The 23,788-nt window shown below is 29.7% G+C and overlaps 1 protein-coding gene across 2 annotated transcripts in view; it reads left to right on the forward strand.

Moving 5' to 3' along the window:
* Positions 1 to 23,788, forward strand: part of LOC126838225 (pancreatic triacylglycerol lipase-like) — a 46,076-nt gene that overhangs the window by 19,279 nt on the left and 3,009 nt on the right. The window contains exons 2-10 of one of the 2 annotated variants that reach the window (XM_050572482.1): positions 4,573 to 4,653; positions 11,849 to 11,896; positions 16,725 to 16,853; positions 18,304 to 18,458; positions 20,598 to 20,717; positions 21,213 to 21,359; positions 22,347 to 22,572; positions 23,030 to 23,274; positions 23,561 to 23,687. In XM_050572482.1, the coding sequence (XP_050428439.1) occupies positions 16,730 to 16,853; positions 18,304 to 18,458; positions 20,598 to 20,717; positions 21,213 to 21,359; positions 22,347 to 22,572; positions 23,030 to 23,274; positions 23,561 to 23,687 (1,144 nt within the window). In that variant the 5' untranslated portion in view covers positions 4,573 to 4,653; positions 11,849 to 11,896; positions 16,725 to 16,729. The remainder of the gene's footprint in view (positions 1 to 4,572; positions 4,654 to 11,848; positions 11,897 to 16,724; positions 16,854 to 18,303; positions 18,459 to 20,597; positions 20,718 to 21,212; positions 21,360 to 22,346; positions 22,573 to 23,029; positions 23,275 to 23,560; positions 23,688 to 23,788) is intronic. The other variant, XM_050572483.1, reaches the window with a different exon arrangement.

The raw sequence follows: 23,788 nt of genomic DNA on the forward strand, positions 1-23,788 counted from the left end.
ACTACTTTCTCAAAAATTAATTCAGCATAATATGAGGTGTATAAAATATAACCACAAACAAACTAAACTTGCACTAAGAAACAATATTTTTTTATATTTTTTTGAGTAGTTTAGAATTCCAAATTAAATGATAATTAACAAAAATGAAACATTAAATGTTACTTAAACAAATAAATCGTATACAAAAGCTGTTAGTGTGCGTTCAATTTTTTAATTGAGCGCACACCAACAGTCAACTGTTTTTTGACAGTTTTAGTCTTTTACCCAAAACAAAGCACTTCTTATGGATACAATTAAGCAATATATATTTTGTTCTTATGAATAAAAAAAATAATCAGATTGTTCCATTTTACGTCATTTTAAATTATATTCTACAATATAAAAAGTCAATTTTGGATAAAAAAAACGCAATTTATTTTATTTAAACGCCCACTGTGTATAAAGTATTTTTTAAGGAGTATTCTAAACGACCGAACACTTACGATGGTTTTTTTGTCAAACAATTCTGAAACTAACTTAATGGTTTTTTTTAAATTAAATTTTATTTTATTTTCAATGCGAAGCTAAAAAGGTATTTGTATAAATTTATTAAAAACAAAACAAATGGTACTAAACTGATTTTTTACCGAATTATTTTACAAACATCTAACATTATTACGAGTATAATAATGTAGACAAAAATTATGGAATGTAAATATTCCAACTATAAACCTCACCTGTGTATATATTTTAATTTTACCATTTATATATTTGTATTGAATACATTTTTGAGAATAGCGTTTATCCTACTTAGTTATAATAATAATTTCTGAAAACCTGTGACCTCCCCCATTCTATCATACAACCCCATCATCCCCCTCTGCTGATTTTTTATTGCATAATTAATATTTATAGGGGCTTTAAATAATACCATTTATTATGTGAACCACCAACTACTAAATTAATAACTAATAATTCTTAACAACCAATTCGCTATTACATAATTATAGTGATTAAATTTGTATCAATTTAATTTAAGTTTGTATGTACTCAATGTATTCTATCAAAATGAATAAAAACATCCTAACAATTTTTTAAACATTAATAGTTTGAATGAAAGTATTTCAACATGAAGTATAAAAACTATTTTTATTAAAACAAAATTAATTTATCATTGTAATTATTACAAATGTATTGTTTTTATTTTTATAATATGGTTTTATTTTAAATATATTGTAAAATAAAAATATATAAAAAAAAATATTTCAGCTATAATATTGTATTCAGCTTGTAGTTTGTGGTTTCATAAATCAATGCTAACCTTACAAATTAATATTCAAATTGCTATACATTTTCACGAAAAATTGCAAAATGAAATTTTTACATGAGACAAAAAAAATGTTTGTTGTAATTAATTGGGTACTTTTCAGCTAATCAGCATTTGTAAAATAGTGCTCAACTTTCTGGTGCTGTTAGATCAGAAATTATAATTTAAACCACATTGTCATTTATTTTTTGATTTAAGTTTAAATTGTCGGGGTCTGCAACAGACAAACTTGATAGGTTAACTGGAAAATAAGCATGCAGCTAACGAGTTTTTTAATTAATAATACCTAGGTCATAAACTGCAGTACCGATAGTAATAAACCGATTGTATAATCATTTTTTTAACCTTTTTCTAGAAATAATTAGTCATGTAATTAAATCTTATATTTTACATAATATCTGTGTCCAAACATATTTTAATGATCATATTTACTTCGTTTTATAAATAATTTTTTATTTGTGAAAGGCGTACAGTACGTAATAAAAAATTGTAGATATTTTCATTCTGTTTAAAATAAATCTTAGTTAACTTTTTTTAATATTTTCACGACCAACGTATGAAATTCAAAGTTTACCCTACACTTTACCGGATAAAATAAGTTTTAATTAGATATTCACTTCTTACCTTTTACGCTCATTATAATATTGTCCAATAACCTTGATAATTAATTAGTTACTTTTATTTCTGTTCAACTGAATTTAGGTAACCATTACAACACTAACACTCGTTCAATGGTATTAGGTTTATTTTTAAACTAGTAAATTACAGTAACTAATTGTCTAGAGCTATTATTTTAATTGGTATTCCCTTTATTTTGCTTTTGTCTGAAACAATCATGTTTTTCGAACATGTACATTAAGCCAAATGTAAATATATTAAAGTTTAGATAATGTATTATTATATTCAATAATGAAACAAAGAGCCCCAAAGAAAATAGAATTTTTTTAATTCTGTTGTCACAGTTATATTACAATATAAATGTACAGTAGTTACTACAAAGGATTTATATATTATACACTATACCTACTAATTGTTTAAATTCATACTATAAACTTAACGGATAACTTAAGTTTACACTTATATAGCTAAAGCAACTATTATAACGCAGAAAAAAAATATCGAATGTAAGTATATAATGTGATTCATTCCTTGTGGTCGTGCCGAATATAATAGTCCTATATAATATGTTTAGGATACCTAGAATATATTATTTACTAATATATGTTAAATGTATTTTAAGACAACCGTACTATTGTTCTATAAGAATTACACGAAAAATGAATTTCTTTGTAATTTTGTATTGAATTGCAATTGTTGAAATAACTTATAAGTTAACTGGCAAAGTGGATAGCGAAGTGAACTTCCATGGACATATATTTTAGTTTTATAGGTCGGGTCATAAAAAATGTCCTTAATATAAATTGGAGTGAACATGTTAAGTTGTTTTTGAAATAATTACTACTTTTAAGTTTCAATGAAGTAACTACCTGATAAATATTAAAGGTTAATTTAGGTATAATTTAAACGAGGAAATATATCACAATGCTCAAGGTAAAGAATAGATAGGCACATTATGTTTAAGGCTTCATACACGTGTGATTGGAATTTAAAGTTATCAATTGATTATAACATAATATAAACTATATAGTATTCGAAATCGGAAATATTATGTCTCCTACGAATGTGACACAACATTAAAATATCAGAGAAACCAAATTCAGACTTGATGCGTTTCAGTGCCATTTTCACTTGGATAGGTACACATGTATATTTTTTTTTTACACATAATTTTTAATCAATATTTTTTAATCGTTGACAGATCAGTTTCACGTAATATAATATAAGTATTTGATCAATTAAATTTACTATTGAAGTGTTATTAAATAAAAAACTATTTTCAAGTAGTAAATTTTTTATGATATCATTAATATTAGAAATAAAAAGGTATTCAAGTAATATTTGCAATTAAAACACCAACACCAAAATATATATATTTTACAGCTACTTTTTGTTTAGGGACCTTATAAGGAATCCTACAGCGTTTCCAATCCATCAATTTTCATAGCAGAAATAATAAGCCTGAAAATAATTTAGCTTCGATAAGCAGCTAAGAAGGTATTGTTGTTACAATGTGTTTTTATTTTTGTACCTGAACGCACGGTATCTCTTAAACCTCTGAGCTGATTTTCCATATAGCAAATCCATAGACAATAATAACAAAACCAAAAAAGGGGGAAATTTAACGTTTTAAATTTACAGGTTAGGTTTCAGAATTAGTTTTTATTATAATGGTGACCACTAAATGCGGGTAAAATAACCGTAACAAATTACAATTAATAGATCAACCCTAATTGCATCCACCCTAATGCAAAAAATTTAAGCATATAATTATAAAGGCAATAAAATATACATTTGTCATTGTCAATTACTAAAAAAAAAAGTTTACCGCAATTCTGTTTTGGATAAGAGACACATAACAAATGGGGATGAACGCGTTAAACATAAAATAGATTTTAAAGCATCTGTACTTTCATAAATTGCGTTAACTTGCTTTATTAGCAGAACTTCAAACTTTGCCGTCAGACGATTTTCCAAATGACATGCCAAGAAGCAACATTTTCTACGTGCCTTCCTTTAACATTAGACTTAACCGTCTGACTGGGATTCGTGCGATACCCTTTCCAGGTCGAGTTCAATAGAAATTAAATTTTAAATAGTTTTTCGTTGTTAACCCAAAACTATTTCAATATAACCAACGCCCTGAGTCAGCCAAATTGTAACAGAAACCCGATTTGTTTGTCGAGTAATTTAAATATAAGCTCTGATGTGAACTTAGAGTAACACACTACTTTGCAAATGCTATATTATAATATAATAATAAAAAGAACATCATTTTAAAGAAAATAACACATTTGTCCGGCTTATTTAATTATAATAGTACAGATAACCTACATATTGTGAGTACCGAAAATCTATCTATTCAGTTATATAAAAAAAGTTTCCTTTTTTATATTGAAATTATTGTATAATTTTATTCAAAAACCAATTAAATAGTTGTACTTACAAACAAACTGATTTTTGAAATAATATGTGAAATTTTGAAATTGAAAAGTTTATTCTGGAAATACATATGTACCTAATAATATTATGTTGTAAACTAATTAGTATTGCCAAAAGGAAATTATGCAATAACTAAGTAATTGAATTATGTACCAAGTACTTAAATTATGTTTGTGATTTCGTTGTTATAACGGTTAATTTTTTAGTTTCAGATTATGCGAAGACGAAGAAGATAATTTGAGAGACAATTAATGTACAAGGATTTTGATGAATACCGTAACTACAGGGTATGTATATAGCTTTTGTAGAAAAAGCTGAAAAAAAAAAACCCCATAAAAACATAGATGGAAAATAATTATTAAAGTAGATAAAGGTTTTTCTCAAATGATTTAATAAAAAAAAAAAAAAAAATGTTATACTAAGAAGAATTGAATAGACCAGCGACTGATCAAAAACAAAAATAAATTGTTAAGTGACATTGAATTTATTGTCGTCAAAATATGTTTAGAAAGTTATTTGGTGAGTAAAAATACAGTTATTACAATAAATCTATTTGGGTTACAAAACAGTAGCATTGTTTGTTTTCACGAAGTAAATCGTCGGCGCTAAATAATTTCATTCCGCATACTTAAGTTCAACAGGAAGATAATAATATAAGAACTAAAATATTATTATGCATGCGGATCATGTCGATTCACGAGAAAACTACACTTTCTGGTATTGTTGACCGACAACATACTGTAAACGAATTGTCACGGTACCTACTTGGCATTCCCCTTTAAGCGACAAACTGTTTTAAGATTATAACACTTATAATACATAAGTATGATGTCTACCAATCATCAGCTCTTAGACGCAATATTTACTCTATTAAATTACAAATACCTACATACATTTGAAATACTGTTGATGTTGCCAGCTGATGTCTTAAGGCGTTTTTTGTTGCACTACCGTCGAAAATTACCGACATATTTGTTGTATAGTTCATTTTCAACTTGTTTTCGCATTTGTGAATAGGAACCTATTTTTTGAGTATTCTACAAAATTAAGTTAGCGCTATTTTCTGAATGCTGACTTATTTTTTAACAACTTTACACCTGGTACGCCTTAGTAGGTAAACTGAAAATCCCTAAGTTATTGTATTTTGAAGTTAGCCAACAGGAATAGGTAGTTTGCGAATGTTTTGGCGCTTTTCTGGAAATCAAATTTGCTAGCAAAAAGACCATTTTCGCTTTCCCCATCAGATTTATACCATTTTGGTATAAAACTCAACTGAACATTTAGTCATTCAGACTACAACTGACTCGTTAATGTTATAATAACTGTTTATTTTTTATGAATATTATCAAAACAAAATAATATTCATTATGAAGTGTGAAATATTAGTTATTACGCATTTTTCATTATAACACGTGCAGAAAAACTTATCGTATCATTGCTAGTATACTTATTATTACTTCTAGTTTTTTTAAATTTATTCTCAATAAGTGCGGTAATGACTGAAAATAAACAATGCTTATACTTAGGGTCATTCCACGTGAAATCACCTAATTGGTGTGCTACTATACTTCAAAAATGTTTGAAATTTTTATCATACATTCTTTATAGGTCCTTAATAACAAAAAAATTTTAAGCAATTTTTTTAGACCAAGGTAGGTCAATTTTTAAAAAAAATTATCCAAAAACACCTCATGTTCCCGACTCTGTAATTTAACCGCCGATAGTGGTATAGACATGAAACCTGCACAGTTAAAATTCTAATTTATGAAACACTTAAATTTATGCAATACTTACATATAAGTAGAACATCTGGTAAAAGTTTGGTAATGGAGAAATTATTCTAACATCAGTGGTAAGCGTTCAAATTTTACAATTTATACTTTTTGGAAATATACACAATTTACATTTACATTTTGAACCTTAGAAAAAAAATTTCTAGTGTAAAAAAAAAAATTAAAATTTTTCTTAAAATATGGTTAAAGTACACTTAATTAGAATTTTAACTGTGGAGGTTTCATGTCTATACCACTATCGGCGGTTAAATTACAGAGTCGTGAACATGAGGTGTTTTTGGATAATTTTTTTTAAAAATTGACCTACCTAGGTCCAACATTTTTTTGTTATTAGGGACCTATAAAGAATGACCTATAATGTATGATAAACATTTCAAACATTTTTGAATTATAGTCGCACACCCATTAGGTGATTTCACGTGAAATGACCCCCACAATTATGTAGCAGTAGATAATTAGAGCGACAACCTTTTCGTTTACTGTACACCTAATTTTAAAATCCAGTCAGGTTTCAATAGTCAAGATAAAGTAATACCTCACAAATATTAGCTAATAATATGTTAATATTTATAAGACGCTGAATATCAGTAAGTATAATATATTAGAAAGTGTAGAATATTAAGAAGTGTAGTATATATTGTACTAAAAGTATCAAGTAACAGGTCACGACCGGTATCGTCTCCGTCGGTTCCAACTAAACTATTTTTACTGCATACGAAAATGTTTAACAATAGGGAACGGGATCTCTAAAATATTCTAAATGGTCCCATTGAAAAACAGACAAATCAAATGACACAGATTTGTTGTTACCAGAAACACAAACAAAATACAAATAATAATATCTAATACATTTTATTACATACTAGATTATAAACTTTATTTTTTTATATTAATCTATAAAACTAAGTTATATACTGTGCTATTATTTTAGGCCAAAACGACATTATTGAAATTTATTACAACTTTTTTAGTGAGCATTTCTGAACAATATTTATTCCCTATTTTCAATTTAAATATCCACTCTAAACATTTTTTATTCTTTCTAAGCTAATAACACTCGATTACAATTCAGAAACATCCCTTGGCTACCAATTGAACAGCTAATGATCTAACCACTTAGCCAGCTAGCGTCTTCCCAGCTAAAAATATTCAATGATCCTCTTTTTTTTTTGCATATAAAATATCTATATCTAGGACGCGTGTAAGTTATTTTTAATTATTTTCCCAGATCAACGTAATAATATGGTTGAAAGACCGCAACACAACCGTAATGTTTCTTTTGGTAATTGCAAATTGTATTCACATAAAAGGTGCTACCGCATTCATACGTCACGGTGTGTTTAACGTGGTAAAGAACATTCAACCGAGGAATGTACAAAACCTAAATCAACTTCCGCATCTTGGTACGAAAATACACTATAATATGGATATGTCACGCTGAAAACGATAAAAGATCTCTAGTCCACGAACAAAGGCGACCAGATAAAATTTTAATTAATCTTACTAGTGTAATCTGACTTTAGCTGAGTACTCCGATAAAAAAAATCGTACAACGTTTCTTTTTTAATGGCTTCACTAATAAATTTGCATACAAATGATCTCATACATTAAATCGTATTCATATAATTTGCACTTAACTTGATTTTATTTTGATTTGTTTATAGAAAATAAAGTATCTTTGTTTAGTTTTATTATATACATATTAAATTAAAAACATTTCAAAAGTATTTATATTTATATAAAATCATATATTTTATGTTTACCCCACTCTTTTTCAACAGGTAACCCTAACTTGGTTCACATAAAACATAGCAAATGTATTAATTTTATTATATTATGCAGAATCGCAATCGTCCAAATATACAATAATAGCCACCGAGTTATAAACGCATTTTTACTTCTTTCCTCTCGAATATTATTACTTAATAAGTATTGTTTGTAGTTAATTAAAAAATTAATACAACTATTTTAAGATAGTAAATTATTTAAATAAATACAACTGGAATCGCATAAATTACATTAAGACCGTATGGATTTTATTATTATAAAAGGTTTAATTTAATAAGCAACCTGGTATATTATTCAATCTACGTTAGTAAATAACGGGCTAATACTTTTTCTTTTAAAAAAGTATGCAAATTGATCCTGAAAACCATTGTAAGTTCCACTCACGTTCTTAATAATTCAAGTAGCTAGTAGTGTATTGTGATATCTCCGATGATCCATACGTACCAGCTCATTACAGAGTATAATGATATACAAAATACATTAGCGTTGCTTAGAGCACAATATCATTATTATGACAGTGCATTGGCCGACAGACACCCGTATCGGTGACGTCACAGCGACGTTTGACATGTTCGATTGGAAACTAACGGCGTTTCCATTTGCATTGTGCATGACGTACCTACAAAATACAAATGATATTGTATGAAAAAAAAAAACAAAAAAATATATAATACTAATAATACTACCGACGAAATAATAATATAATAACACCTAAGTATCACGGTGTCGTTGTTCGTGTTGTCGGCCACGAACACACCTATCGCGTAACATGAACACAGTGTATAAATAAATAATAACATAATAGAGTAGGCATTTTCTAGTCTGCTCTAAGATTCACGCTTATCTCACCACCGGAAGTAGTCTTCCTGTAAATAATTCTAATGCCAAACACACAATCAAAAACGACTGAAAAATGCAAAATGCGAAACTTGTTTTGATTTACAATAATTATAATATTGGTATATTTTAAAACCTTTGTAAATTTAATTTTATCCCTTCCCTCCGTCACCAGACGCAAACCCATTCAACGCCAATTCTTTATTATATGATCAAATATATGCACCCCCAATTAAAGCAATGTAATTGCTGAAAATGTAAACAAACCAAAACCACCCTCAACTCAGAGTAACCAATGGTAAAAAAAATACTTTATGGGAAATCACATTTCTAAAATTGAGCATCACTGAATTTATAGATTGTTATCACCACAGGTATAAATAAAAATCTAGATTACATTCGGTCATAGATTTTCAACTGATAACAAGTCAGTGGCGTATTTACGGGGGGCGGATCAAGGGGATCACCCCCCCCCCCTCATGGGATGTATATAATATGCAAAAAATTATAGCCATCATGTTTAAAATATTATTTTTTTTTTTGTGGATTGATTATTGATTACATTAATTGCAAGAATTAAAATATTGTATGTATATTCAAATTGGTATCTCAGTGATCACACCGCGACCGCAGTGATTGCGGGTTGAGTGTTCTCCTGGAATGATAATACGGCGGTATACAGGTCTATGCACCATATTTTCGACGTTAATCAGTATCAATGACGGACATGTTATCACAATTCATAAGCGTCTTATCATTATCTAGTTATTGATCTAGATTCTAGTTTCCAGGTTTTGAATGCTTATTCATTCAAGATTTTCTGACGAAGACAGGGAGGAATTCAATCACTTGGTTGATTTATATTCTCCCACAATTGATAAAACCAATATTAATTCTGAACTCAAAATGTGGAAATTGAAATTGACCACTAGTGATTTACTAATTAAAAATGGCTTAGAAGCTCTAAACAATTGCGATGATGAAATATATCCCAATATCATTTTTTTATTAAAAATATTTGTGACTTTGCCTGTTTCAACTGCAACTTCAGAGAGAAGTTTCTCCAGTTTAAAACGGCTTAAAACGTACCTGCGTAATACAATGCGCGAAAATGGGCAAACTTAAACTGAATAGACTATAGCAACAAAATCAAGAAAATTAGATTTTGTATTGTAATAGCCTGTTACAATAAAACATTTAATCTCGAGTAATGCGTTATATACTATAATTTTGGCATCATAGATTGTATATATAATGTTAATAAGTTATTATATTTCATGGAAACTCTGGGGGTGAGGGGGCGAAGCCCCCCTCGAGTCTGCGACCACTTGATAAATTCATATCCCCCCCAAAACAAAAACCTAAATACGCCACTGTAACAAGTTACCACTTTGGTTATGGCGATTAATGCCAAACTGGGATCTACATAATAATTTTAAAAAGGGTAAAAATTCATGGAAAGGTCAAAAATGATTTTATTATTACACATATATATTTAAACTATTTTGAATGCTGTGGTCGAATTTTCGACTATTCTGTGACCACACTTAATTGAGGAGTCTTTCATTTATCAGTAAACGACGAAGTTCACCATCTGGTTTTATCTAATATGTGATACTATTTCAACTTTAACACATTTTCAAAATATTTTTTGTATGAATATTATGAAATACTTAGTACGGCTGCAGTGCACGTGCACAAATATTTGAACAAGTATTTACAGTAGGAAATCGGATTTAATTTTAAGCGCTATTAATTATAATTATTCATGAGCTTATTTTAATAAACTTATTATAATTTATACCCAACCAACAGTCCAATTATATATTACTGTACATAATAGTTTGTGATACCAACCGTTTCCTATATTACATGATTAGGTAAACTTCGAGCTCCGTCAAATTGGTTCACAGTTATACTTGTATTAATATCTTTTATCCCAAACCACTGAAACAATTTCTTTATGAAGCAAGTCTATAGATCGGAAATCGTATCTATAAGGTACTTTAATAAATACAATTTAAAGCACATTATTGTCTTTGGAATGATTTTTTTTTATTTCAGTTACACTCCTGTAGTTCCATGACTACACTGACATCACCTATCAAATCTCCCCGCTGTATTTGCTTAAAAAAAAAAATAATTTCAAGTAAAAAGCTGTACAAGATTTCGTTATCAATGGGCACTCTACGTTTTCTGACATTTAATTAGTTTCTCTAAGATTTTTTTTGGCTTATGAATGTTATTAAGAACTATGCGGATGTTTATATGACTGTCGATAATGTTATAAACTATTATGCAATCCCACGAGTGACTGATCTTATGAAAAGATTTTAATATATCAAGAGTCATTACAAAAATGGCAATTATTATGTGATGAGGCGATCATGCGCTTAAGTATAATTTTAAAATATATTCATGTATGTGCGAAGTTGAAGCTAAAATTAATAGCTTCGTGAACAATTAATATACTTATAATTAATTGCTTAAAACTTTTTTTTTTAACTTCCGATTTACCACGGACTCAAAAGTAATTTTACATTAAAAAAATTAATTCAATAGCAATGTATATATTATATTAGATAAATGGAATACAATTTTACATTTCCAAGGTCCTATACCGATAGGGGTTGAAATAAAAATATTTAACAACATATATTATTTGGATTTGATTGTGTCCTTGTAATGTGTAAGGCAATAAAACTAAGCTACACGTGCCATCTCGACGGCTTCAAACTGTCAATGGTTCTCTTGTTTGGCTTAATGATTATTACACTGAACAGTAATTAGATTGTTCGTTCCAATCGAATATAAATTGACAATAAAAAGTATAGTCAGACATCTTATTATACAGTAAATCGAATATTCTTCAAAATATCTCAAACCCAAAATAATACTTACCTATATAAATAGATAGATAGATAGTTCAGTATACATTAGCATAATGATAACAAAGTCCCAAAAAAGAATGATGGTCAATGATGGTCAAACATAAAATAAAACAACGCTATTAATAGTTAACATAATTCGATTAATGTATTATTTTTATTTTATTTTTTTTTAGATATTTTTCTGAATGACGCTCTGCAAGGACCAGGTTCATCTCTGGATAGTAAGTGAACAATTTTTGTTAAACATATTATATTTATTTCAATTATATCAAGTACGTTAGATATATTATTATAATAGTAGGTATACTCTACATAACCTAATTTCTCGAAAAAATGAATATTAACTCAAAATTAAATGCGATTAACAAAAATAATTAGGTACGCACAAGTATAGTTTAATGACAGCCATGCGTTTATATATATAAGTGATATACCTCATATCATATTTTATTTCCTTATATCAACAGTACTCTATTCAAGTATATCAATCTTTGTGAGCTAAGCAATATAATCGCGATACGCATCGCAAAAAAATATACTTAAAATGAAAAATGTACTTAAAAAAGATATGCTGTAGGCTATTAATTTGTTTAATCTAAAATGTTTATAATATAAATAAAAAATAAAAACGCAAAATGATTCATACTACGGTTTACTTTTCCATCAGATTCCCTTTAAACTGATATTGTATACCCAGATACCCTTGTTTTGCTATATTATAATATTTCCCCTTTTGAAGTAAAACAATCTGGTGAAATCGATTTATCGAGAGTTTATGTTTGTGTCGGTTACATAATAGTATGTTTACAATAAATTAATATGCAACATAATTTGTGTTTACAATCTGTAATATTATCAATATTTTCATATAATATTGATCTTTTGGCTTTTAAAATAAAGTTTTACATCAAAACTCCCATCTTGCATTAGTTTAAACATTTATAATTTATTTTTTATCCTACGTTTATTTATGTTATATAATATTTGATAATGGACAAACAAAAATAAAAAAAAGCTTATGTAATGCAATGTAATACTTCAATAGAATAGTGAAAAATATTATAAATTCCGCATGAGAGTAAAAATTTGATCAACCGTTATAATACAATTTCTTAAGTTATTACAGTATCTGTCAAGAACACTCTTTAAAATATAAATAATATAATTTTTCCCACCCTGTTTTTTTTGTTTATAAATCTACCTTCTATCGGTCACGCGTGGTAAACATTTTCTAAAACGTATATATTTTTTTCTTACAGATCTTTATATTTATTTATAACTAAAAAAAGTATATTTATCTATTTTTAATACAAAGTTTTACTTCTTTTGGATTTTGATAAGAAAAAAAAACTATAATAGTTTTATCGAATAATGTTATCTTAGAAAAAAACAAAATCATGTTCAAAACCAAATTAAAGTAGGTACTTTATTTATATTTGCCTGTTTAATAGCATTTCTTCAAAAGAGCTTGGACAGACTTCTAAATTTTAAAATTAGTTATATTTGAAACTAATCGAACATTTTAAAACAAAATAAAACTAATATTACAACTATATAAATTACATAATAAAAATTTTGATAAAAATCATAACAATATATCATATCAGGATTAATTAACAGTCATTAAACTAAAAAAGATGTGACTTTTATACTTGTAAAAATGTACACAATAATTACTAATGTTTAAATTTAGAGCTTAATTGGCCAAATACTGTTCTTATTTTAGGTAAAATAACATTTAGAATTGATCAAATAATACTATTCTTGGATTGGTGACAATCTGAAATGTTTAATAACAGCCGTATGAAATCTAATTTAGTACTTCATTATTATTACTTTTGCGGCCTAACCTGGTTAAATTTCTTACGCATTCGTGTATTGTTTTTGCATACCGTAATAGCCGTAAAACGCGTGGATGTATAATATACAATTTTAGTCCATTCTCGCAGAGTTGTATAATAAAGAAAACAAATATCTTAATCATAGTAAATCGCTTTATTACGACACCATAATAAGAACGTTTGATTGTATTATTTTGGTTTATTGTTGATTGGAGATGACTATAAATAATATGTCCTAGTGCTTTAGGTCAGCATTGTTTATAATATGGACGGTCGTGGTCGCGCGCTGCGCCGGCCTAACTCATGGCCGTCGGCTGGCAGTGTTTTTTGTCACTGATAGATAATATAGTTGACAGACATTTTTTTTATTAAACAATGATGTATTATTAAAAAATTGTTAAAAATATTTTTAAAAAATGTTTTTTAAATGTTCAATTTTGTTTTATATATATTATGTGTTTCACAGTAGGACATAAACTAAGTTTCAAGTTTGCAAACCCATAATAGTCACCAAAATCTACGTTATAGTTTTTGTTACTTTTAGGGTTTTTTTCATAAAAAAAAATTCTGACTAGGTACAGTTTTTTTTTACACATATTCAATTGTAGATTTCGGGCTAATTTTCAGCTCTTAAGCTGCGCCAAAATAATTTTTAAAAAAAATCTTATCTCTTCCAAGGGGGCGAGGGTGGTTGGGTTTGAGGCAATTTGTCGATAGAAGCATGCCTAATGAATAATCTGTACAAATTTCGACTTATACCGATTCGTTATTCGCTAAGTTATAGCATATCAATACTGAAGGTGGAAAAAAAAGTCAATTTTTTCTAGTTTTTAGGGGTAATTGAATTACTTTTTCAACCCACCAAAGTACCAACCACGTACGATTTCGGATCTATAAGCTATGCTATACGAGTGTTTCGGTCTACAGTAAAAAAGTTCAGGTGTCTTCAGACACAAACAAAATTATTATTATACCTATACCATAAACGCTACCACATCGAAGATAATAATATATATTATTCTCTCTATCTAACGTCCGTAAGATTCCCACCAAGTATTTAAAATGAACACAGCATAAATAACATACCCATAAATATAATATATGCAAATTCATTATGATATTATTCGTTTTTGTGAAAGTCTTAATGTTTATTTATAATTTATGTGAGTTCGTTGCAAATACGGATTTCATAAAAGCAATCTCATCATTTTTAGCATTTACTACTGGTTCCATATATTTATATGGAATAGTTTTGTGTACTGTAATTGGACGCTAATTTATATTTATTTATACATTCAAAATAATTGAACATACACAAAAACGACATTAATAGATTTTAATTATAGAAATATTGTTTACATAACTTGTAAATCATATCATATTGTCATATGGTTATGCGAACTTGGCTCTCCGTTTTGAAAGTCTATTGTATCTTCCTTGTCAGTTTATAATGCAACCATTGAACCAAAAGTATCTTCTCTCCGCATTAAAGGTGAAAAATATATTTTTGATTTTGTTTTGGCATTAGCTATTAGTTTATGATTCGTTGTTATTATTACGTGTATACCTTATATTATTTTTTCATACTAATGAACAAAATGGTGGGGTAGCCCATTAAAAATCTTCTTCTATGACTAAAGACCACCCTAATATACACGATGTAAGATTGTTAATTTAATCATACTTTAATTTTACAGCGGAAGTGCTTTTTAGTTATGGCTTTTGTTTTAACAAATGGGGGCCATTTTATTTTGCCTACGCATTTATTATGATCTATAAGCTTATCAGAAATACAGAGACCCTTATAATGTATGTGTTTTCATCCCGGCTTTCGATTTGTTCACACAACGTAGCATATATTTAACGATAAAAATGCTAATGTTTTAGATTGATCGTTGATAAACGGCACTCGTTAGGGTCTCAACAATTGTATAATAATAGAATATTTCAAACAATACATTTTGTTGAGAGGTAGTATTGTAAATATTCGAATCATTTATATATCTGCACGTCAAAAACCATTTGTTTAATATTCAAATGACAAACACAATGAAAAATGTTTTTCCCTTTCTGTTTAAAAATATGTAGGATATTCAGAATTATGCTGAAGCCCACGAAGTATCAAAAACAAAATACTAGTTAAATTAAACCGATTTTTTTTTTTACTATAGATTTATAGTAGTGTATACATTTTGATAAAATGTTTAAAAAAAAACCTGTTTATACTTTTTTAATGTATGCCTAACTGATGTTATACAAGAGTCATTCAACGCCAAGTGTTCCCACCTAAAAATGTCGTGGTCTTTGATTCACAATTGAGAATGTACTAGGATAGTATAATAATTTTACCAAGTTAAATCAGGATCGAAGACCACAATATTTTTCGGCGGAAACACTTGGTGTGGAATGCCTTATATATATGTACATCCAAAGAATTAATTCTCATATTTTAATTTTCAATTCAATATTTTTAAACAAATAAAAACTAACAAATTGTTTAAACATATAAAAGGTGCTGTAATAAAATATTTTATTGCTCACAACAAAATAAACATTTGCTATGAACGATATTAATTGTGTGATTTGTATCGTCTTTACAATTTGCGGATAGTATCACTTGAGAAGTTTGACTTCTCTGCCAACGTTACGGAACACTTGCACGTTCCATCTTAGGGGCTAGGGCTACTTTTGTATCGTCTTATTTCGAAAAAAAAGAGACAGAACTTTCTCATTCCGACGGGTCATTAAAACATTATCAAACGATAATGGTAGAACGCCTAGAGTTTAAAATACATTACAATAAGGTCGTTTACAAGAACGAGTTGTTATAATATTGAATTTGGTGATACTAAGTACTAGTAGTTTGATAATTCTCTACGGTTTTCAAGTGTTCCGTTCAGCAGCCGACTTGCTGATGCGTTTAACGCAAAGCTATAACCGATTTGGGTTTGGTATGCGTGCTAGTTTGTAACAAAGATCACCCTTGAACAATTAAAACTTTAAAATAAAACCAATAAAATAAAATAATTTTGAAAATCGATTAACGATTATTCATCTATAGTAGCGTTAGCGGTCACTTACAACGGGACGTCTAATGCATTTCACGTGTTTAACAGTATCAGCATGTGGAACGTATATATATATATATATATATGTATACATACATGTTATACCCGAGTACATCTAAGTATTATTTTGTTGCCCGCAGGAGGTATGGTCGCAGGACATGTGGCTTTGTGCGTGACGACGCTGGTGACGTTGGCGAGGTCCGGCGCCGCGGGCATTCTCGAATGGGGACGATCCAACCACATAGAGGTCAACATACCCTGGCTACCATGTAAGTACGAATGTAATACAATTACTTGTTAATACAATTTATACAACATCGTACTTGTACACACACACACACACAAAAGTGATACAAATAAGTAGGCTCTCCGTTTGAATACAAAACTTTACAAATGACAATATTAGTGCGCTCACGGACATTGCAACTCGTACTTGCGATAGTTACTTAACTGTGCCCCTGTATAAAATATTGATATTTTGACCAAATCGAATGAACATTTTAATAATATGGCGCATGTGTTTCAAAAGTGACAAATGTCAAACGATGAATGAGGTATCCAAATGACGTATGAGAAAAACGCAAAAGTATTGCCTATCGACGAGCATTGACATAGCTAATAATTTTTCCAGATTATTCTATTGGCGTCTATATGTTATTCTGTACAGCGAAAACAGCAGGCCTAGTAGTAAATGAAGAAAAAACCAATGTAATGGAGTTACTGGAAAATGACCATAAGGTATTTGCACAACGATTAAAATGGTTCGGACACGCTATGAGAAGGGATGAAACAAAGGCTGTAAGGGAAGTTAGAGATTATCGACCAAGTGCGAAAGACCGAGAGGTAAACCAAGAAAGCGATGGTCCGACGGAGTAAGCCAAGACTTAAAGTCGCTGAACGTAAAAGATTGGAGGGAAACTGTTCAGGATAGGGAAAGATGGAAGGCTATGAAGGTGACGGCGAAGACTATAAAGCTAAGAAAAATAAAAAGATTCTATGGGTGTCAGAAAAATATTATTCGTTAAAATATTATTGCCTTGCCACGGTGATTACTAAAATTTAAACATTTTTTGAATTGTGTCACTTTTGAAACACATGTCCGATATTATGACCAATTTGCAATAGGTAATTATGAATTGTTAATTAAACAACAAAACAATTCTCAGGTATTCCAATGAAAGCAAATTATAATACATCTGTTGACTAATATTAAAATCGTTAATTCAATGATTTAATCGAATTAATAAAATGAAAAACATGTTAATTATACGCTGTTATCGGATATTATTTTTTTATTAAACAAGAACGTGTGTTTATTATTGAAACGAATAGTAGCTGTAGTGAATATTTTATATTTAAGGTCACCATATTTTAGTAATGATAACGAAAAATAAGAGACCGGCATAGCATAGGGAACATGGAGCATAAAAACTTGGCAATTTTTCGCCCAACAAATTGCCAAATTATTAGTTACAGACTGTGTGTATGAAAACATAATTTGTATTTTGTATGATTAAATTTTATGAATTTTAAAAAAACAAAACAAATTTCCATGGTTTCACTTAAAAACAAAAATGTTTCCACACATTTACAATAAAAGTATAATAAGTTTTTTAAAGAAAACGTTTAAACGTGTAAGATTGGGCGCTTAGAAAATATCGCTTATATCGCTATAGTATTAAATAACTATTAAACTGTTTTTTTTGTTTTTTTCTTAAGTCGAAAACGAGACAAGGTGTTATGACGAACTAGGATGTCTGAACATCACTCGAGATTGGTATCATTTGATTTACCGACCTTTCAATGTATTTCCATTGGCCAGACAAGTCATCGACACTCGGTTCATCCTTTATACCAGGAAAAACCCAATACAGGTAAAATTTCACAAGTATTTTTACCCAGAACTCATGAATTCTAAGTACTAACCGATAATTTTATAAACGGTAAATTTAAATAATACAAAATATTTAAATGATTTAAGTTTTGTTAGATATCTAGACGCGGGTCAGAAGTTTACTGAACTCTCGCAAATAGCTAGATAATGTTTATGTTATATAATCGTTTGAATGGGCGGCTTAACAATGATTAGGCATTTCAAAGAAAAGGGCCTAGCTGACTTCTTGTCACGTCTATTATAAAAAACTTTTGTTAATTAAAATACAACATTCTGTAATACATAATTCAATAGATCTGTCTTTAATTCTATGATTCAGTTATTATAGTAAATTATAAATAGTAGACTATTTCTATATGACTATATATTTTTTTACAAAATGTTCTATTTTATGCAAAAAATAAAATTCACGAGGAAGTACTAAGATGAGAGATCTGAAATTTTAAGAATCTCTTAGAGGGTGGAGTTGGGTAAAAAAAAATTGATAGTCTAGTAAACAGCTTAGGTAAATATATAAAAATAATCTTTTTATATCTTTCAAATTGAGAAACTATTGTACATTTTTCAAGTTAACAAGTTTATTGCAAACAAGTTTCAAGTATTAACAAGCTGATCTTTGCATAAACTATCATATGAAAGACAATAAAGATCAATAAAAAGTCAATAAGCAAATTATTAAATAAGTCCTAGATTAAGTATGCATAATTTTATGACTCACTAAATATTTTAACTTGAATAACAATAATTGTCAATATGGCTAACGCCTGTAGACTATACTCTATTAACTAACAGAGCATTGTTTATAAATTATAATTAATACAATGTTGATTTCTGCGCAAAATTAACAAATACAAAAACCTATCATGATTTACCAAGTATGATTGGTAATGAAATAATGTCTGTAGTCTAAACACGAATAGTGTTTGCCATTTATACACTATATTTGTATATAAGAGCTGCTGCAGTCATATTATTTGTGTGGACTTGCATGTAAATGTGTGTGTTGTTAATATTACACAATAATCTATCGCGAAACTATCGAAATTATGTCAACACAATAAAAAAAAAACAGCCAGCACTTGTTGATTGAATTAAACGAAGACGATTTTAAACATCTATTCGCCTTTAAAATACACCAAATATATTTGTAAATTATTTTTAATGTACTTAACAATTTAACATGTTATGACAACAATTATAAATATGAAAAATATATTAACTCGTTTTTCATCTGTTTTAAGTTAAGGCTAAATTTTTTTACTTTTGCAAAAAGTCATTAACGTTTTTTAGTATTGTCGAAAAACCCGAGGAACAGTGAACACAATATACACTGTACTACCATTTTCCATCATAATAAAGTGAACGTGTCAACTGTACAACAATATATCATTATTTTCTTGGTGATAACACTCAAAAGTATATAATATTTGACTTTTAACCGTCGCGCTAACGAGCAAAAAATTAACGCAGAATTCAAATTACAGAGCATGGTCTACCCCGATTGTACTTATGAACAATAACATTTGTTTTTACATTTTAATTTATATATTGTATTCAAGTTGACGTAAGAAATATATATTTTTTTCTTTTTTTTTATTAAAAATGTATATACGATCTGTAGACCTAAAAACAATGAGTAAATTTGTGAACATTTTACAGTGGCAGGATGACGTGAAAGAAGGGAGTGTCCAGTAGCACTACTTCAACTAGAAATATTAATTTAATTACCTATCAAAACTATATGATGTTGTTAGATTTAATAGCAAAACAAAAATAATTGGCCCAAAAGATTAACTCAAAAAAATATGTCATTATAATAGTTCTGTTTGCTTAAACTACTTTGATGTTCATGTTTGTACGTTGAAATTGTATTCTGCACAATTTTTCAATATAAAAATTAAACGTCAAAAGGAGTATTAAAAAACTCAAACATTGATGCATTTATTCGCATAGAAATGTTTGTATTGTGTCAAAGTTCTTGTTTTGTTTTTCAAGTTGTGGAATTAAGTGATTAAAATGTTTATACAATATTTGGTAATCATGTTAAATAAAAATGACACCGGACGAAGAATCTGTTTGTCGTTGATAACACTTTCCCCTGTTTTCTTTTCTTTTGCAGGGTCAGATGCTGAAAGTTCAGGCGGAGAAAACGATACAAAAGTCAAATTTAGACCCGAAAAAACCTACCAAGTTTATCATTCACGGTTTTATTGACACGCCGCTGAGCAATTGGGTCAAGGTGACAACAAATCACGTTAATTTAAAAAAAAAATAACGATTTTTTTCCGCTTAAGATTATTTTGATAATTATTATTATTATTCTAACGAACGGACAAGGTTAAGGAAGTATCTAGGCTTGTGACAGTCATCGTGCATCGTCATCGTATATAAATGTTTTAGACTTTTAAATGAGTAGTAAAAAAAAAAAAAAAGTACTGATTATAAGATACTGCAATATTAAAATCTGAACGTACTCAAAACGCAGAAAAGCAAAATTTTGGGCGGTAAATGGGGGTTTTAATCTTAACGAGCCTTCGATGGGCATGTCTTTGACAGCAACGTCCTTGAGACGAGCCAATCAAAATGCACATGGTGATGTACCGCTGTTTCGTGGTTAAATTAACCAGGTCAACGTGTTGGCTAACCGTTTTCCAAAATAATCACAACCGTAGAAATTCTTTGGTTTCTCGATTAAATCATATTATATTATGTATATTTTTATGGTTTTGCGCAGGAGATGAGAAGAGAACTGCTAAAACATTCCGACTGGAACGTCATAGTGGTAGACTGGGCCGGTGGTTCGCTGCCCCTGTACACTCAAGCGACGGCCAACACCAGGCTGGTGGGACTGGAGATTGCCTATTTCATCAACTATTTAAAAGTAAAATATATAAGTTTAAAAACATACATATTCGGTGGCGCCGAAGCATTGCGCAACGTCCCTAAGAGTACATTTTACTAGTTTGAGTGATCACTATTATTCCTACCTATCTGTATGCAATGGCATATAGGACATGAATTATTATCTGAAGATTACTCGCATGGTGTCGCTACAATATTATGATGGTAGCATGCCGGAGACGTTGTCTTGCACCTAGCAAGTGTCCTAAAAAATATACTGCTATGATGACACGTAGATTGACATAATAATATAAACTAATATTATACATTGTTGTGTGTCGTTTAATTGAGGCAACGTTGGCAAACGCAAAATGTTCAGACGGACGTGTTCAGTGTTTCACCATACACTATTTAGGTCCGATGAAATAACAAAAAAATAGTTGGTTGGTTTTTGCGTTACGAATACAAAACGTTGTTTAATGCCGTTCGATTTGGCTTAAGTCTTATAAATGGGCATTGGGTAAGAAATGCACCCATATTATATATGTTTATCTGGCCGTCTCCATCCGCGGGTTCTTATACCGGTAGCGTTTTGGTCGGGTATTCCGTATGGAATCAAATTAAAACGAGATTAAAAAGAGCAAAAGCCGTTTGCGAACAGCCAATCTTTTTCGTTTACTTTTTCATTTTAAACGGATTTAACCGTAATCGAACTATTCGGATACAAAACGTATTACCCGGACAAGTTGACAAATGATCCGGAAAGTCGACCTAGCAAACTGTCTGAAAAAGAAAAAAACCGATGACCTCGCCAAATATCTATCGCCCAACTCAATTTGTGTGTGTACAACGTTTTTGGCTAATGTGGAATTTATATTATATTATTATACTCGCAAAATGTTACTATATTTTGTTACATGTTGTTAACTACGACTTGACTAACTCTAGTCAAGTATAATAATACACAATATCACAGTCTGACGGTTTTTTCATACTTTCATTTTGATTTTTATTCACCGCGTGTCAGGACAACGTGGGCCTAAATCCGAAACATGTTCATCTGATAGGACACAGTCTGGGAGCGCACACAGCCGGTTATGCTGGTGAACGCGTGGAAGGGCTCGGCCGGATCACAGGGCTCGACCCGGCCGAGCCGTACTTCCAAGGAATGCCCCCTCACGCTAGACTGGACCCTACGGATGCACAATTGGTGGACGTTATCCACACCGATGGATCATCTATATTTCTATTGGGTAAGCATATATTATTACTAAAGAAAAATTGTTGTTCACTTAACGCCCCCCCCCCACACCCCAATCGATAGAGTAGCCTATTCAAATAAAAAAATCCCTAAAATTTCAGATACCGGTAAAACCGGGGAGATTGGGACGTATTTAAGGCATTTCGAATTATGCCGTCTGGCAGAAGTTGGGTACCAAATTACCTCTTATGAGTTTAACATGAAATTTGTAACCATTTAATATGGTTATCCCAAGTATTACCTATCCGAGTATTGTTTGAATAGACTATTATTGATTAAAAGGGTAAAGCCGTAGGAAAAACAAAAAAAATGTGTATATATATATATTATATTTACAAATATAAGTAGTGATTAAAAGTAAACAGCCAATACGAGTCCATTTACAATACAAACAATTAACAATATTTTTAAATAATATAGTAATGGTTTTATTGAAATGTCGTTGATAGGATACGGTATGAGCGAACCGTGTGGCCACATCGACTTTTATCCGAACAACGGCAAAGAACAACCGGGCTGTGACTTGACTGAAACGCCGTTACCTCTGACTCTGATCAAAGAGGGAATCGAAGAAGCCAGCCGTGTGTTGGTAGCGTGTAACCACGTGAGAGCCATCAAGCTATTTACTGAATCCATCAACTCGAATTGCCCGTACATTGCACATAGATGCAATTCATATCAGAACTTCATTCAAGTAATTCTAAACAACGTTTTAAATCAATGACGTACGAGCTATTCAATTGCATAGTTGAATCAATGTAGGCTTATATTCATTATTTTAATTTTGACATTTGTTACTTTGCTTCTCATATGGTATGAGAAAACGTAGGGGCCTACTATGTAATGAAGTTGTACGTTGAATTTCAACCTAACATAAAATAAATAATTTTAAGTAATGTATTATAGGTAAATTTTAATTGTATTCAAACAATCGTTTTTTAAACTACAACTAATCTCGTACGTTTATTTTTTATGTTTAGGGTAAATGTTTTTCATGTAAAGAAAACGAAACGGGATGTGCCATAATGGGGTTGAGCACGGTAAGACCTAATCATACGCCCGGTTCAAAATACTACATATCCACGGGAAAAGACACGCCGTATTGCAGTATGTGAAATATTTAATATGATCACTTGATAATTATTATTATTTCGACAAACTAGTACCCTGTATGACGTTTAAACCAAATTGTCAACTAGTGTTATGTG

This window comes from Adelges cooleyi, unplaced genomic scaffold, assembly GCF_023614345.1.
Source record: "Adelges cooleyi isolate 19-005CV unplaced genomic scaffold, UGA_ACOO_1.1 ACOO_flye_CR_arks_rails_tigmint_CR_PRNA_30, whole genome shotgun sequence".
Lineage (NCBI taxonomy): Eukaryota > Metazoa > Arthropoda > Insecta > Hemiptera > Adelgidae > Adelges > Adelges cooleyi.